Genomic DNA, 17,462 nt, shown 5'->3' with positions numbered 1-17,462 from the left:
CCTCCTCGACAACCGAGTCCCTTTAATTCATTTCCTTTTGGAAAAAAAATCGTTCATACAATAACTATCTTAGGATATTAATTAATTATATACGATGACGATGATAATGAGGGCGGCGATGATAATATATTACACGTTTAATGCTTATATATTTGTATATGATCAAACGATAGTGGCATGCGCTTTTTGGCCAGGGTCGCGCGAACACGGCATCCACGTTATTGATAACTAACGAATTTTTACTTTCTTTTTCGTCATCCTCATTTCCGCGATAAAGGGCAATGACGATTGTTCGCTTTTCATCAACAATCATTGAACATTACTCGTCTAGAATAATTGATGCAATAAAACAGCCCGTTTCCACGTGCACGAGAGATATGTTGTTACTCTTGTTTTTTTTTTCTTTGCTTCTCTGTCGTCTCCATGATTATTTTTTGAATTCACGAGAAAGAAAGTCTGCGGCGACTAGGGTAGGGATACCGATGGGATTTCACCAGAGAGATTCCTGACGTACCGTACGTCTGCACAGGCTTCCTAAGATATTTTGCCAGATTCCGTTTCCTTTTCTTTTTCTTTTTTCTTACCGTTCTTGGAAATTCGCGCAACTCCGGCGAAACAGCGAGCCGTGCAAAATACACACACGGCACGTACTCGAGAGATAATTTTGACGCAGCACGGGAGATTAGACGGTCAATGCAAGATCGTGATAAACACAATCAGGAGGTGGGTGACGTAAGGAAGTAAGGAAAGCTGCTTCCTGGACTCATCGATTCTAATTATTCTCGTACACCTACACCACGTATACGTATCCCAGTACGTGCAGTACACGAGACACACACAAGCGCTAAATGTTAAAAATATTATTTTAGATATATTAAGACGATAGCAATTACCACGTGAGTGTACTAATGACGATGAAATACAACAAAATAGCATCAATACATTAACAATAATGATTCGTATATATATTATATATTGATATATATATATATATGAAATTAATTATATATTAATTATGTACCTATAGCGTATAGCCGTTAAAAACAACATTGACATGTCGCATGTAAAACTGGGTTCGCACCTGACTCGCGGTTTACGGAGAACTCAGGAGAAAAAGGAAAAAAAAGTACAAGATGGGGAAAAATGGAAGTAAAATGTGAAAATCTAAAAATCCTCCCCTTTTATCAAGGTCAGAGCGACTCGTGCGTTGATGCCACTTCGTGTCGTCCATGACTCCCAAGAGACCCAACCTAACTTAACGTGACCTACACTCGGGCTATTCGAATTTATGCGTCACTTATTCGAAAGTCAGCAGCGTAAAATATGTTAACCCGGCGTCGCTGCCGTTGATAATACGATTGATTGGATTATTTGTTCCTGCTGGCACCGCTTAGTGCGCTGTATGTCATCTGTTACGAGGGTGCCGATTAGCTTGAGCAGCAAATGTTGGCATCGATGGAGTCATTTGCTCCAGTAGGATTTTCTACGACTGAAGTGTAGATGATTATTGGGGGCAAGGCAGGCGTGAGGCGGGTACAGTCGCTGTATTTATTTGACAAGGAGGTTGATCGACAAATTACAAGATTATAGAAATAAATCAGTATTAGCGACGGTGATGGCATATCAGTTTAAACGAGCCAAATTATATTGGAGGATGAGCAGCTGCGCCTTTCCTGACAGCCGCGAGTCAGCTGCGTTTTCCACACCTGTATAAGTTTAAGAATTGATTTTTGTAAAGAGGTAGTAAGTGTATATATATATATATACACGAATATACATATGTGTGTATACATATATATATATTGAAATAATTAACTTAGCTTAAAAGCCACGTGAGATGTGAAGATATATACGTCCTTTGGTAAAAGTCCAGGCTGGAAGAAATAAGAATATTGAGAGAGAGCGAGTGTAATTGGAGTGAAAAGAGAGGAGAAAGATGAGAAGAGAAAGCAGAAAATAATAAGGGATTGAAGAGATACGAAGAAAAAAGATAACGAAATGGGTGTGCGTAAGAAAAAAAGAATAAGATAAATAAGGATAATTGAACTAGACTTTATTTTTACAGTTTTTTCGGTGTCTCGAATTCCCCCTCGAATAATCTCATCTCTAATAGGGAAATCTGTCCGAATTCACATACTTCCTTTGGCGGTTCACACTCTCTGCTAGATAGAGAAAATCTTTAATTTCTCCGAATCTTTTTTGAATCTTGAAACTTATTCTTCACCGTAATGAAGTCCTGCCACTTTATTATTATAAGTCACAACTCCTTTTCACGATAACTACCCGTTTTCGATTCCGCTGATTGAACAAAATTGCACGATCGCTATTCGCTTCTATTGTTATTGATACGAAGTTGCACGAATTGCACGTAAACAACAGAAAGATGACGAAAGACACAGAGACAAATGATGATTCACTAAAAATAACAATATTGTTTAAGTCTGTTAGAAATTTTGAGCGAGGCCGTTAGAGTTTGTGCGATTGCAAAGAGTATCGTTGGATATTTAAAATGTTAAATGAAACTCCTGGCAATTTAATACCAATTCATGCAGCCTCCTCGCTCGAAAAGAACGTTATTGATTCCTAACAATCTTGTGACGGCACAATATTACTAATTGATATTAGGACTCGGACAATGAGAATATAGTCGCGTAGTATTATTATTATTGGAATAATAACAGTAACAATCAGAATTTATTGAATTTCTCTTATCGCAATATGACCTCATAGTAGCGCTCTACGTACGTCCATGAATACGTATAGGCATTTTTGTCCGGGTCCCGGTGAAAGCGTAATCAGCGTGTATTCAGATACTTATTTTTTAGCTTCGCAATAATAGGGACCTACGAAGAGAGAAATAAAAAATTCAAGTAAAATGGTACCGTCGCAACGCTCTGGTCTTATAAAGTCTGATAATTCATCATCCAATCCTTTCGATGATGATCATTCAATGAGGCGAATCGGGACTCTTGTTGAATCGCCATGGAATTATGTCTTTATCATTTGGACTGACACGAGTTATCAGACATTCCTAAGGCTCCCATTTGTAATAACCTAATAACGTTCCCACGACGATTGCTTTGCCTGGGCATTTGTAAAACTCTGCTGCTAAGAATCATTCGATGATTTACATATATAAATTCGTGGGCGAGTCTTCGGTTTGCACTACATTCTTAACGCATTAACACCCCATGTCAAAGAACTATTGTGTTTGTGGATATATGTAATTTTACTTATCAATAAATAAATCGTAAAAATATGCGAAGAATATTTACGACTTTTTCCTTATTTTAGTTTCCTTTTTATCCTTTGCAGCTTTAATTAATTGATACTTATGGAAGAAAGCGTTCTTTAGGTCCATAGAACATAAGGCTAGAGTATTGATTATTGAGATTCCTGTTTGAGCTTTTTTATTAAATTTCTCCTGTTCTTACGCATTTCCGCAGTGTCAGATTTAATAAGAACGTAATAAAATGAATGCTAATGTTACGAGCCATTGGATGCTATTAGCAGAAAGTAGTAGGGAGATTGCCAATGAGCCGTTCTTCATGGTCCAAGTTTTATTTCGGCGTCGACGCGCCGAACCTTATTATTCAATTTTTGTGCAACTGATTTTTTCCTTCTTCTCGCGTTTCCCATCTCCCATCTTCTTCTCCCATCTCTGTCTCCGCTATTACATTAGAGCTCAGCCTTTTAAAGTTGTGGCTCTATTACTCTTTAACTCTTTCTGGGTAAGATGGCATGATTAAACGCACGATCAATCAATGAGCAAAGAGTGACTGAAAATGATCCAACAATGTTTTCTTTACACGTAAGTGTTGGCGTCTGTAAGTCGCCTTCGGTCGTCTTGTAATCGATTACCAATCGCATGAGCGGTTCGCTGACAGAATAAAATGGTGGTCAGGATGATCGTGAGGCAAACGTCAAACACAAATTAAAGTTTATCAATCTTGATAATTCTGCGTATCTTAGAGTTATTTCGTTCAAGTTTAACCAGGAAATGTGTTAGATTGTTTCTCTGAGAATGACATGTTGCGGTGATGATATAAATATTATCTAACCTCAACCTGTGACGAATATTAATTCAACTCGGGATCACAAAGATTTTCAAATACAAAATTTCTATATGATATATTTTTCTATGTAATCTAATGTAATTTCATGAAGCCTTGAACTCTTAGCCAAAGTTCATGCTGATGCAAAATTCTTGGATGACCGTGTGTAACCACAGACTATCAGTGTATATATGATCGTTTTGTGATAATGTAGAATAACATATAGTAAGCATATTCTAATAATTCCATCCTGTTTATCACGTTCATTAAATTGTGCAAACCTACGAGATTAACGGCATTCTTTAAGTGTTATATTTCAATTCATTCAAATGTCGTTTGAGGATGATTTCGAGAGACCTTTTGAAGAGTTTGAGCCTCCACAGTGGGGTGCATTGCGTGAACTGTGTCATGCAAATGCAGAATACTTTTTATCGCATCAAGATGAAAGTGGACTCAGGATAAGAGCAGCTTTGTTGGCTGTGTTGGACCACTTGGAACAACTTCGTCCTATTTATAAAGCAATCAAGAAAATTGCACCTTTATTTGATTTCGATTCGCAAACGCCAGGGAATGGTTACAGAAGTTTTTTGGTTCTGGTTGATAGATGCATTCTGCATGCAGGCTCTGTCTGTCGACAGATTTATTCTCAAAGAGGCTCCATATTATTTAGAAAAACTCATCATATGAGGTAAGTCACAATTATTCCAATTTTGATTTTGAATGGTTCTTAAAAGAATAACTTTTACTACTCAGGGAGATAGAGACATGCTCCCAACTATTAGCTTCATTGTGCACATGTTTACAACATCTGAAGACTCTTTATTCTTGGAGCGAGCCAATGGAAAATGATAGACCGTCTCTATTTCCTTCAGATGATCATAGTCCTCAGGAGTTATTGAATCAAGCAGAAAATATTAATCAGTATTGCTTTTATGGACGATGTCTGGGATTTCAGGTAATTAAAAACTTGTCAAAATAAATATTTCTATGATACTGTTCCTATATGAATACAATGTTCCTCAGTTCTGTGATAGTATGAAACGAATTTTAAAAACAATATCAGTTTGTATGGCATCATTTAGCGAAGCGTATTATTCGAATGGAACGATATTAGGAAGATGCGCCAATTCAGTTAAATATATATTAGATCCTGAGGCGAGAGCTCGCCGTATAGTAAATATATCTCAACGCGCGGATATATCCTTTTGCCAGGCCTTCTGGCTATTGAATGAATCGGGTAAGCATCAACAAAAAACAAAATTATTTGTAATGTTACCAAAAAAGTTTACTTTGATTCCTAGAGATTGCTCAGATTTTGCCAACGATGGTGATGCCGTCCTTGGCAATAAATCAAGTTATCTCAATCCCTCCAGAAGAATTGAAACTCCCCACAGAGAATGGGTCTCTAGTGTCAATTCCAATTCCTAGCAGCCACATAGGCAAGAAGCCTATACATGTGAGATTGCTCAGTGCTAAACGCAGAGTAGGAATGGTAAGATTATCTTAATTATGTCTTCTTAAAATTTGGAAACAAACATTTGGCAAATCATCAACAGGTAGGATCTGGTGTAGTGAGTGGCGAATTATTAGGAACTTGTGACAGTCTGATAATCCATTGTCACGGTGGTGGTTTCGTGGCACAGAGTTCACGATCGCACGAGGTCTACTTACGTAGTTGGGCTATTAGCCTAGGAGTTCCTATCCTGAGTATTGACTACAGTTTAGCACCAGAGGCTCCTTACCCTCGAGCTTTGGAAGAAGTAGTGTATGCCTACGCCTGGGCTTTGAAGCATTCCACTACATTGCTAGGAAGTACTGCTGACAAAGTTATCTTCATTGGTATGTATAACAGATTAAAAAATATCTATAGTAGCAGTATTATGTTCATTTTTACCGTCATCACTATAACAGGGGATTCTGCTGGAGCGAATTTAAATTTGGCCACTACACTAAGATGTTTTGAATTGAACATAAGGAGACCGGATGGAATTTTTATGGCTTATACGCCAGTTTTAGTTGAGTTTATTCCATCTCCAGCGCGTCTACTGTGTCTTACTGATCCTTTGCTACCTTTTGGATTTATGATGAGATGTCTAAAGGCATATACTGCGGGAGACAATAAAAAGAATCAAAGGTGAGATTGAAGTAACTACTGATAATTTATTTTTTCTTAATTAAAATGTTTTCTATGACAATTAGAGACAAGGAAAATGAAATCGGTGAGGCTGGAAAATCTGATACCGAATCTTTTGCCGAAGTCAGTGAAAGCGACTTGATCGCTTTGGCTTTGAGTCCGAACGGAGATGAGACTAACGAGGAACACAAGTTAGCTTCACTTCCTTCAGATTCCACATTGAATTCTGTTAGTTTAGCCGATATCGACGGTACGCAAGCAGTTCCTGATAAGCCTCAGGGTGAAGCCAAGTCTCAGGAGTATATTCGGAAATTCCTGGAGATGTACAGGAACAGTGGCTTTGGGAATTCAAGTACTATGGCTAATGGAAGTAGTACTAAGGAGTCCGATTACACTAATGGCGACAAGACATGGTCCTTTTTTGGTTGGGGTCTTGGTAAAACCAATAAAGAGAGCAGGGAACTCGACATAGAGGATAGCAAAAGTCCCTCTGATGAATTTGTATTTAGCGTGCCACGGGATCCATTGTTAAGCCCTTATCTTGCACCTTCGCACATCCTACAACGTCTCCCACCTATTAAAATATTAGTGAGTATCTTCAGTAGGCGACATCTTATGTACGAATGAATAATCTTATATGATTTTAAAGAGCATGGAATTGGATCCCTGTTTGGATGACTGTGTCATGTTCGCGAGAAAATTAAAATCTCTTGGAAATCAAGTGACTCTTGACATTCTGCCGGGTTTGCCGCATGGATTTTTAAATTTGTCTATGGTAAATCTCTGCGGTTCTCCTTCTTATGCTTCATCTTTATCCATTGCTTATATTATTTTTTTTTCGTAGATATCCAAAGAAGCGAGCGACGGTTCTAAGCTTTGTATTAAAAGAATACAAGAGTTATTGGATTCTTAAATAGAAGTCGAATGAGACTCAAGAGGTATAATAAGTAATGAAGATTTTCTGAATTTCCTTGTATGAATACAATCGAATTCTCGTTATATGCATAGCCTGAATATCGACAAATATGCGTTTCTTCTGAGAACTACGAGTAAGTATGTTATTGTTGTTGACTGCTCGGTGAAAATTTCGCATCACGAATAATGCTTGCCGTGTACCGATGCGTTCTTAATTATAGCATATATTAAGTATCAAAGTGAGCCAAAATATTATTTATTTGTATAATCTTAAGTCAATCAGCAGTGACTTTTTGATAATTCGACAGTAATCTGTCAAGCACTTCTAGAAATTCTTTATCTGTCCTATACGATTTTTTCTACTATTCAAATAATTTGATAAAAATCTATAAGGATTTTGGAAGTCCATGAAAATATTTATTTAATAACAATAAGTTCATTTTTGTATATTGTTATTCTTTACAGTTTTAAATCTCGTAACTTTTTGATACAGTCTGATTTTGTAGTTTTTTGCGAAAATCGCATTGTAAATTAGTTTCTAAAAAATGTATAAGTACTGTTAGTGTCATGCTTATCATACTTGCAACTCTTATTTGGGATTTAGCTGTAAGTTTTTTTCGGTAGTTCATATGCTGCAGACAAACGACCGATAGGAATTGTCTGGTATCCATGATAATTTTTCGAACGAGCTAGAGTCTATTATGTATCGAGAGTTAATGAAGTATTGCGATTATTCCACTGAATGTACATACACACAGCAAAATTAATCCAGCAATAGCGATAAGGCATTATTGCAAACAAATGAAGAAGAGTTCTAACTTACAGTTGCATTGCACAAATTGATGGATTATTTTTAATTGTTGTGCATTGTTATCCTATACATAAAATATAATTGTTTTGCAGCTAATGGTTTTGGTTTTTCTTCCTTCTCCTTCAAATGATTTATATAACACCGGAATAATAAGAGTATACTTTTATTGACAGTTTGTACAGCAGATAACAGAATACAGTGAGAGAATACACTAGAGATGAGAACAAATATAATGATAGATGAAATTATTCACTGACTGTTCGCCTGATGTTTGCATTTCTTGGTGGGCGAAGTGTCTTCTGCAAAACATGTGCATCAGCTGGCTCAATTCTCTTGTAATAATGCTCCTTTGTCTCAACGATCTCAAAGCCAAATTTCTTATAGAAGTCTATTGCCCCTTCATTATTTACTTGAACATGACTGCATAAAATAATAAAAGTGTCAGTCAATGATTAAAACTATAATTATTTAACGATTAGACTACTCACAGGAATATAGAGTCGAAGTTGCCATCCTTATTAACATAGTTTAAAACATGCTGTACCATAACAGTCCCTATTCCTAATCTTCTGTATGGATACAAACAACCCAGAGTCATTATATATAAGCGTCGAGAATTCTCTGATGTATCGACGCGGCAACAAACTGCTCCAACCTAAATGACCCAAATACAGTTGATTAGAATAGACACTGAGTGTGGCAAGCAATATAATTTAGAGCAAAGAGTTTATCTTAATACCACAATGTCATTGTAATATGCCAACTTAGCAAGTTCTCCAGCTTCCAACACATCCTTATAAAACTTTTCATTGTAGGATACTGGGAAAACAACTTGGTTCAGAAGCTTAAGCTGTTTTATGTTGTGAGGTGTTACATCTCCAAGTTCTATCTTTGACCTGCCAAACAAAGTATAAATTGATAGCAGTTTAATTGAAGATTTATAGATTTATGAAAGATTCATTTTAGTCCAGTGAAATTAGCACCTTGAACTACTTGTGTGAAGTAATCAGTTAAAATTAGGTTCATGAAAATTGAGACTGTCACATGGAATAGACAAATAATACTTATATCAGGAAAATAGTATGCCGTTTAATATATTTAAAGGAAAATTACACGAAAAACATTCTAAAGCATAACGTCTAACCTAAACCGCCATGAAACTCACCGTGTCATTTTGGTCGGAACCAGGGGGAGGGGTGTCAACTGTTATAGAAAATCGTCGGCACTGGAGTAGTTCGCTAGTCGAGAAAACTGGTATAAAGAACAGTTAGAGGCGCTGCAATCAGTTAGAGGGGCGATTGTAATCCAGGGGTTGTCGTCGCGGACTTCGACCGAAAGGATAGAGTTTGCGTCCAGCTCTTGGTTGGATTCACCAATAGCATCATCCAAAAAGAAATAAATAATAAATCGCTGGGTATCCTTGCTCTCTCGTTTTCTCGTGGAATTTTCGTCTGCATTCGGTAGTTGCAGATATCGAATAAAAATCAGCAGAACTTTTGATTGTGATTTTGTTTTGGTACAAAGAACGTTAAAAAAATTTGATAGTGAGTAAATAACAAATGCGTTTTTGTATCATCTTAAACTCTGTATGCAACTGACAAGTGAATTGAAACAGCGAGATACCTATTGGTAAAGAGAGCCAACCCCTCACATACCCCCGCGTATTCTGGGTGCGAAACGAACTGTGTGGCGTTTCACTTGATTTCATGCCTCTATAACTTGTATCTCCTCGGTGATTAAAATGAAGATCTATCGATAGATTATCCGAGTTTTCAATTGTCGACAAACAGTCTGAAACAGTGGAGCTCCCGGATGGCAGCGTGACGCAGTCATGAACACGTCAGTGAGTGCCAGTGAGCAAGCCTGTTCTGCGTTCTGCCTGCGCGCGTCTAGTATCGCCATCTTATGCACCACATGACCTCGTTGTCGTGTCCCGTGACCAGCTCACGTGAATTTTGACAAATTCAAACGTTTTTTGGTGGCAAAAAATGGACATTTTGGAGCAGCACCTCGAGCAACCAGATGTCAGGTACTCACTATAGATAATGGATTACGATGTGTACTGCGATACGTCATCCTTACCATTAGATCCGAGGTCCCGTCAAGGTCATTTAATAGTGCACAGTACGCACTTACGTATAATTCGCCGATAATGCCCTTTGCCTTATGGATTTCCATAAACATTAAAGGTTCAACAGAATGATCAAGAATGACGGATGATACTTATTTTCAGTGGAGTTTCCGCCAAGGTCGAGAACGGTGCTGGTATTGTCATCGAGGAGGCCGAAATTGTTGATTGTGATGGTAAGACTGCTCCTTTCAGAATTTATTTCTGTCACTTTTATACTTTTCTCCTAGTACATTCGTAATAGATAATTCAGACGATAACACTTCAGAAATTAAGATGAGATTTCCTTAGCTTTATTGCCTGTATCTTAATGCATATTTATCAGATTCATTCTTGAAATTGTCATTGCATTGATTATCCTAATTAGACTGCTTCGTGTATTACTAATGATATTCTTGTGCTAAGCTTTGTTGCATCTATTCATTAGGTGAAGCTGTTGGAGAAGATGGTATGCGTTATCAAGAAACTCTAGCATACAGAGTGGTACAAGTGAATGGTACTACTGCTGGTAACGAAATAGAATTACCAGTTGCTCAACAAGCAAACAATACTGTGCAAGTCCTAACGTCTCCTATCAATGGTCAATTCTATGTGATTGGTAATGCAAATGACGTCTTTACAACTGCTCAAACATCCAGATCACTAACTCCTAGAGGAACTACACTTCAGATTGAAACACCACGCTGCACTACAACTGGATTAAAGAAGGTTATTCTCTTTATTAAAATCAAATATTAATATGACTTCTGTGCAAAAGTATACCAACGACCTAATTATATCTTCCAGAGAGATGAAAGGAGAAGAGCTACACATAACGAGGTAGAACGTCGTCGTCGTGATAAAATCAATAATTGGATAGCAAAACTAGGAAAAATAATTCCTGAATGTAATTCCACAACTTCAAATTCTAATGGCAATGGAAGTAGCGGTGGTGAAGGAAAAGCAAACTATGAAACTCAGGTACTATAAATCTATTCACATACACAGTCATAATGCAAAATGAGGTTAAATATCATCCTCTGTCTATTTTTTAACAGAGTAAAGGTGGTATCCTGGCAAAAGCTTGTGAATACATTGGCGAACTGCGTACGGCGAATCAAGGTTTGGGCCAGTGTTTAAGGGATAATGAAAAATTACGCCAGGAGATAAACGCTCTAAAGCAGCTGATCGGTCAGCTGAAACGTGAAAATGTCCTCTTGAGATCACAAGTATCAAATGGCACTACAAGTTCAGACGCAATACATCTGAGTCCTTAATTAGATAATTAGTGGTTGCTGTACATAAAGGACAGACACATACCATTAGTGTTATTTTCATGCACTGAATTTTCTAAGGAGATATCTTTTCAATTATGGAAAACAGAAAAAATTCGGCACTATGATGTCCAAGAGATATCCTTTGATACGAATTACCGTGCTAGAAGTAATACGTAGTGGAAATTGTTGGATTTAGATGATGGTGAGCCCAGGCTGTGAATATCTCTGAATACCTGTTCGTATTTTCCACGAATCTGCAAATTGAGCCGATCCAGCAGTCAGTGATAATTCTTGCAAAAGAATTCGTTACTCAAAGATCCAATCGAAACCGTGCAGTGCAACGGACGTGTGTGTAACTAGGAGGTAGTGCAAGGTCTGTTCCCCCAGTTCTGAACTTGGCGACAAAAACCTTGTAAATTCGTTGAACATTTTTTATTTTTAATACCGTTTTGACAACTTGTAAAATATATGTAGTATGAGCTAGGACTGAGAATGTAAAATAGATTATTATAAATGAATCATATATATATATATATACATATGTATATAAAAATACATATAGCAATAACATATTTTTTGCATGTACAATTCTTCGATTGAGATATCAGTTGGAGCCTGAATCTAACAAAAAGGCTATCATTAAATTGTAATATATCGTTGTTGTACATACCGCGGGGTTATTGTTATATTATTATTAAAATGAGATTATAAAAACCAAACACAAAAGGAAATAAGAAATGTGTTCTGACTTGAAACATTTACTTTGATCCCTCGTATTGCAAGAGATTGAACTCAATGATTGAGGAATTAAATAAAGTAAAGCCATGGGATTTCATGGTTTTTGTGCATAATTTTTATTTTTTACATATCGTACACTGGAAATGATACTGAAGCTGCTGGAACGTTGGACATAATCAAGTTTTGGTTTTGCATAATGAAGACCCAGCACCCCAATTTTAGCCTAGTTCTCTTAATGTCTCTACACTTTAGCCTTTTTTGTTAACGTCTTAACGTTAACATGTATCATTATTTAACGCCTATGTTTTACTTCTATTACGTTTATATAATATTAATATGGTACAATAACTAATACTCCATGATTCAATAGTGATTTCCTGTCCTGAGAAAGCTGTCGTTCCATTTGACGTTTTGTTAAACACCAAGGCCATGTGTTCTTTTTTCATTTAATTAATTACAATTAATTAATATCGTCCATCGACGTTCAAATGGAGGAGAGCTTTCCACGTGACAAACATCTGTATTGTACATAGATAGAGACCTTACTACATTTCTTTTCCATTAGCGCGAACACTAGTTTTTTTAATTTTTATTATCAATTCCTGCCAGCAAGATCGCTGGTAGAGCACACGATCAATGGGGTAGCAGCATGTGCGCGATTACAGTAAATACTGGCCCCTGGTGGATGACGCTAATGCAAAAGAAAATAGTAAAAGGGTCATCCACGTTTTCATTTAGTTTAAAATATAGGAATAGTTTACAATAGTTGGAAACACATTTTCGAATAAAATTTCCTCACGCGTTTAGGGGCGTCCCACTTTTATTGTCTCGATCGGAGTGTACTCTTAGCACTCTAAACTGAAATTCAATCGCGTTGGAATAAAAGGATATACGGTTCTTTCTATTGTACGCAGAGGAGGGATGGACGAAGGCGTCGAGACGTCTTCTGTTAAGATCTCAGATGACAATTCTGTCGACTATTTTTTATATACAATCTCTGGGCTTTTCGAGGTAGCTACCTCAATTCAAATAATCTAATACTGCGTTACGTTTGATTGCAACCACATTGCAGATTTCAACGTTACTTCTATATTACTTTCAATATTTTTCTTTTTCAATGGCAGCTCGGTGAGGGGAGTGAACGCCATGAGGTCGTCCTTTGTTTCATTAACTTTTTCGCAATTATTGCGTTACTCTTTTGGAAATAACAGGAATATCGCGCTGAACCGGTGAGACAAAATGTTTCACCGATAGGACGTCGCGAATTAGTGATAGTAGATAATTAGTGACTCTTCCATGAACCTGCAACGTTCATATAGAATTGGAACATCCCTAAACGACGGTGACCCCGAAGAATCAATTAACAAAGGTAGTTTTAATGAGTGAAATGGGAAATTAATCTTCCAGGTTTCTAAAGGCCTGCTGGATGTCTTCGTGAAGCTGATCGAAGTCGGACCTGATCTTGGCTTCGCCGTCCTTAACAGGATCCTACGTAATTAAACACAATCATTATATTCCATTATATAGATACAAGAAATTTAGAGAACAGTTAGTAGAGAAAATTGATTTTTTTTTCTTAAAAACTGTGGATTACCTTGAATTTCATGGAACTGAGCTGGTAGAGGATGTTGCCCATGCTATCGCGGATGACGTTCCAGGTAATTTTATTATCGGATTGCGCTGTCGATTCTACTGCGTGCCTGGCCATGTCGTAGAAGGCAATTATGTTGCGCAACATGCCGACGGTCTTGTAGAAGGGACAGAAGCGATCGTAGGGAGAGTAGCTGAGAAGGAATATACAGGTTATGAGAAATTTGGCTAATTCTATATTCCGGTTGGAGACAGATAGGAGAATTACCTGTTCTGTTGCAAGAAGTCATCCTTGAGGAGTTTGGCGACCTCAAGAGTAATCTTATCGGTTTCAGCAAGGGATGCCTTACCGACCAGCTGTACGATTTCCGACAGATCCTCTTCCTCCTGGAGGATCTCCTTTACCTTCGTACGCAGAGGTACGAATTCCGGGAAGTTCTTGTCGTAGAAGTCGTCCAGGGCGCGCATGTACTTACTGTAGGAGATGAGCCAGTTGATGGATGGAAAGTGCTTACGTTGGGCAAGTTTCTTATCCAAACCCCAGAACACCTAATCCAAAATACGCTTTATGGTAAAATCTTCTGAAATTATTACGTGCGGTTTATTTTCCTCCTTTGTCTTGATCACGTACCTGTACGATACCGAGGGTAGCACTGGTGACAGGATCGGAGAAATCACCACCAGGAGGTGACACAGCACCTACAATACTGACGGAACCTTCACGGTCTGGGTTACCCAGGCATTGGACTCTGTAAAAGAGTAAAAGCAAAATTTAGAAGGTCCTAATAAAAAATTGGCATCGAAAGTGTCCCTGAACTGAAAGCAGAATAGATATGTACCTTCCAGCACGCTCGTAGAAACTGGCAAGACGTGCACCAAGATATGCGGGATAACCAGAATCGGCAGGCATCTCGGCGAGACGACCGGAAATTTCACGAAGAGCCTCAGCCCAACGGGAAGTGGAGTCAGCCATCATAGATACATTGTAACCCATGTCCCTGAAATACTCGGACAGAGTAATACCTGAGTAATAAAAGTAGATATGAATATTTGACAGATTGTAAATCGTAATGAGGTTTTATCTTGCGTTTGAATACGCACCAGTGTAAATGGAAGCTTCACGAGCGGCGACAGGCATGTTGGATGTATTGGCTACCAAAGCAGTACGCTTCATGATGGATTCTGTTACGCCGTCAATCTCAACGGACAACTCAGGGAAGTCACGCAATACTTCAGACATCTCGTTACCACGTTCTCCGCAACCGACGTAGACGATGACATCAGAGTTGGAGTACTTGGACAAGGCCTGTGAGATGACTGTTTTGCCACAACCAAAGGCACCGGGAATAGCGGTGGTTCCACCTTGGACACAGCTGCAAACACGGAAACAGAAAATAATGTATATTATCTGCGGTAATATTGACTTGAGGAGACTTACGGGAAGAGAGAGTCAAGAACTCGCTGTCCAGTGAGCAGAGGATGATTGGCAGGCAACTTTTCCGTAACTGGACGAGGCTGACGTACAGGCCATACTTGAAGCATAGTGAATTTGCTTCTCTCACCATCGAATTCAGTTTCCAGCACTATATCCTATGCAGATGTACAAGGAAACGATAAGAATCAGATACATCGAAATATTCAAATTATAAGACCTTTGAAGCTTACATCTACAGTGTAGTTTCCTGCTGGTGCAATATAAGTTACGGTACCCTTGCTCTTTGGTGGTAACATCATCTTGTGCTTGACCAGGGTGTTTTCATGGACAATACCATATATATCACCACCAGTAATGTGACTACCCTTCTTAATATTCAAGGGATTAAATTCCCACTTGATAACGCGAGAAAGAGCAGGAACGTTTACACCCTTAGGGATGTAAATGGAACTGGTAAGCTCATTGATGTCCTTTAGGGGACGTTGAATACCGTCGAAGATGCTGCCAAGAATACCAGGACCCAACTCTACGGAAAGTGGCTTTCCGGTTCTGAGCACAGGATCACCCACAGTCACACCGCTGGTCTCCTCATATACCTGAATGGTGGCCATGTCACCCTCCAGACGAATGATTTCTCCTACCAGTTCATAATAACCAACACGAACCAACTCGTACATAGCAGATCCAGACATTTTTTCTGCTGTTACGACTATATAGGGGAAAAGAATAAAATGGTGTCGTAAATAATGATTAACATAAGATCTAGAATTGGTATAAACGTTACTATGTTACTGGAAACTGAGTAATTATTTAAAAAACACTTACCAGGTCCGGATACTGCATATACGTATCCATACTTTGATTCCTTCTCTTCATTTTCAATTTTAGACAGACCACGGCTCGCCATCTTGAATTATCTTTAAACTGTAATAAGTGAAGTATTTGAGTAATTGTACACAGAAGTGTTATGCAAGAAGGTGGGACTAAAGTGACCCAAATGATTATAAGCAGAAATACTACAAAATAATTGAGTACAGATATTACTGTAGAGTAATCTCTTTTGGTGCAGTGATACTTTTGTAAACTGGAGCAATTACTAATTACATGTAACATAAGAATTACACCTCCTCCAAGGTATACAATAATTTTCCAGAAATCATTAATGGTAATGATAATTACATAAAATTCAATAGCAAATAAACGTTTCAATTATCCAATTATCAGGTGCAGTGAGTATTGTCTTTGTAGACTTGGAGTAAAAAAAAACATTGAAATCAAATGACACTGAGAAAATCACAAAACAGTGAGTTTAATATTTACAAAAATGAAAAAAGGGTTCCATTAAATTGAGAAAAGTTTGTCAAAATTATGAATCTAATTTCAACAGTTGTTAGATACCCTGACCACTCCCATCGTCTATTATAATAAGTTTTCATATTAAAAAAATTAAAACTTCCAACATAACATCACATATAGTGTATTAGCAACAAACTATTATATAGTTCAATATCAATAATTCAGTAATGGAAGTCAAATTAAGAGAACGAATGAAAGAAGAGAAGGAGACGCGGAATTAGCGAATCTAGGATTCACGTGAGCGGGCAGCTCGTTCGAAATCTTAAAAGTAGGCGTAGCCCTCGACAGTCTTGGAGCCGTCTGCTACTAGCAGAAAGCATGAAATTCAAAGAGAAAACGATTAGAAGGCATTAGGGGAAAATCTACGAGTATTATTAATAATATTATTACAACAATAAGTAGTATTAATTTGTGAGAGGACCTCGAGTATGCAATGATTTTATCCCGCAAGGCAAAGGTGATGGCGCACGCAAAGTGGCACGATCGATACTGTGCGCCTGCACTTTCCGCAATTTTTACGAGGCCTACAATTCTCTTTTCTCAATAATATAATTACAATCAAGTAGGCCTAGGGTATAAGCGCAATGATTTTCAATGATCACTGGAAAAACTCTCGGATAAACACTGGAAAACTTACGGAGACGTGCGACGGACTGAAGTGCACCCACCCAATAACGAGTCGAGCCTGGCTGCTTGCTATCACAAGACAGGTCAGCTGACTGCACCTGATTGCTGGTTTTCAAGAAGCGTCAACTGCGTTTGCGTCAAAAATGGATGCTCAGCGACAATCGTTGAAACGTCGCGCCATCTGCGTCCCGTACTTCTATCTTCGGTAATACGTCTCTTTATACCCAAAAGAAACGAAATTAGAGTATCTTGAGATATTGCAGTCCTTGTCGGAAGGGGAAGACGTTTGTGTTTAAAAATTCTTATTCCATGTACTATCGACTTTTCTTGAGGTTCAAGAAATCAGAGAAATGCTACTTTGCGGAATATATAATTTACTGAAAAAACAGTTAAATGTTTTTCCTATCTTTATTATCC

General features: G+C 37.9%; 5 protein-coding genes across 9 annotated transcripts in view; 3 read left to right on the top strand and 2 right to left on the bottom strand.

Moving 5' to 3' along the window:
* Positions 1-3,270, top strand: part of LOC107264148 (amyloid-beta-like protein) — a gene marked incomplete in the record, with an annotated part of 22,773 nt that extends 19,503 nt beyond the window's left edge. The window contains 1 exon segment of the mRNA XM_015732080.1: positions 1-3,270.
* A 115-nt stretch (positions 3,271-3,385) lies between these two features.
* Positions 3,386-8,227, top strand: LOC107264147 (hormone-sensitive lipase). Of its 3 annotated transcripts, XR_001536853.2 has the most exons (10): positions 3,395-4,743; positions 4,809-5,010; positions 5,079-5,292; positions 5,357-5,547; positions 5,612-5,894; positions 5,967-6,189; positions 6,255-6,777; positions 6,839-6,964; positions 7,034-7,238; positions 8,089-8,227. XR_001536853.2 is itself a non-coding variant. In XM_015732079.2 (9 exons), exons 1-9 carry the CDS (start codon positions 4,385-4,387, stop codon positions 7,100-7,102), a joined length of 2,190 nt encoding a protein of 729 aa, XP_015587565.1. In that variant the 5' UTR covers positions 3,395-4,384; the 3' UTR covers positions 7,103-8,011. The 3 variants fall into 3 exon arrangements, 2 of the variants coding, with proteins under 2 accessions (XP_024937022.1, XP_015587565.1); XM_015732079.2 differs by lacking the exon at positions 8,089-8,227 and having other exon boundaries at positions 7,034-8,011; XM_025081254.1 differs by lacking the exons at positions 6,839-6,964; positions 8,089-8,227 and having other exon boundaries at positions 3,386-4,743; positions 7,034-8,011.
* On the bottom strand, positions 8,063-9,220 carry LOC107264151 (probable N-acetyltransferase san). Its single transcript, XM_015732086.2, has 4 exons — positions 9,081-9,220; positions 8,655-8,811; positions 8,404-8,570; positions 8,063-8,335 (listed from the first exon to the last, which is right to left on the bottom strand). Exons 1-4 carry the CDS (start codon positions 9,086-9,088, stop codon positions 8,161-8,163), a joined length of 507 nt encoding a protein of 168 aa, XP_015587572.1. The 5' UTR covers positions 9,089-9,220; the 3' UTR covers positions 8,063-8,160.
* A 534-nt stretch (positions 9,221-9,754) lies between these two features.
* Positions 9,755-12,150, top strand: LOC107264150 (upstream stimulatory factor 1). 2 transcript variants are annotated; one of them, XM_015732084.2, is made up of 5 exons: positions 9,755-9,944; positions 10,149-10,219; positions 10,471-10,751; positions 10,830-11,003; positions 11,081-12,150. In XM_015732084.2, exons 1-5 carry the CDS (start codon positions 9,904-9,906, stop codon positions 11,297-11,299), a joined length of 786 nt encoding a protein of 261 aa, XP_015587570.1. In that variant the 5' UTR covers positions 9,755-9,903; the 3' UTR covers positions 11,300-12,150. The 2 variants fall into 2 exon arrangements, with proteins under 2 accessions (XP_015587570.1, XP_024937034.1); XM_025081266.1 differs by having other exon boundaries at positions 10,105-10,219.
* On the bottom strand, positions 12,130-17,187 carry LOC107264149 (V-type proton ATPase catalytic subunit A). Of its 2 annotated transcripts, none has more exons than XM_015732081.2 (10): positions 17,056-17,187; positions 15,888-15,986; positions 15,293-15,771; positions 15,066-15,217; positions 14,729-15,000; positions 14,467-14,650; positions 14,259-14,376; positions 13,896-14,176; positions 13,632-13,821; positions 12,130-13,525 (listed from the first exon to the last, which is right to left on the bottom strand). In XM_015732081.2, exons 2-10 carry the CDS (start codon positions 15,967-15,969, stop codon positions 13,433-13,435), a joined length of 1,851 nt encoding a protein of 616 aa, XP_015587567.1. In that variant the 5' UTR covers positions 15,970-15,986; positions 17,056-17,187; the 3' UTR covers positions 12,130-13,432. The 2 variants fall into 2 exon arrangements, with proteins under 2 accessions (XP_015587567.1, XP_015587569.1); XM_015732083.2 differs by lacking the exon at positions 17,056-17,187 and adding an exon at positions 16,840-17,003.
* Between the last annotated feature and the right edge of the window lie 275 nt (positions 17,188-17,462).

This window comes from Cephus cinctus, unplaced genomic scaffold (assembly GCF_000341935.2).
Source record: "Cephus cinctus unplaced genomic scaffold, Ccin1 Ccin1_scaffold0168, whole genome shotgun sequence".
Classification (NCBI taxonomy): Eukaryota; Metazoa; Arthropoda; class Insecta; order Hymenoptera; family Cephidae; genus Cephus; species Cephus cinctus.
The sequence above is the reverse complement of the archived record's forward strand: the minus strand, read 5'-3'. Positions and strand labels throughout refer to the sequence as shown.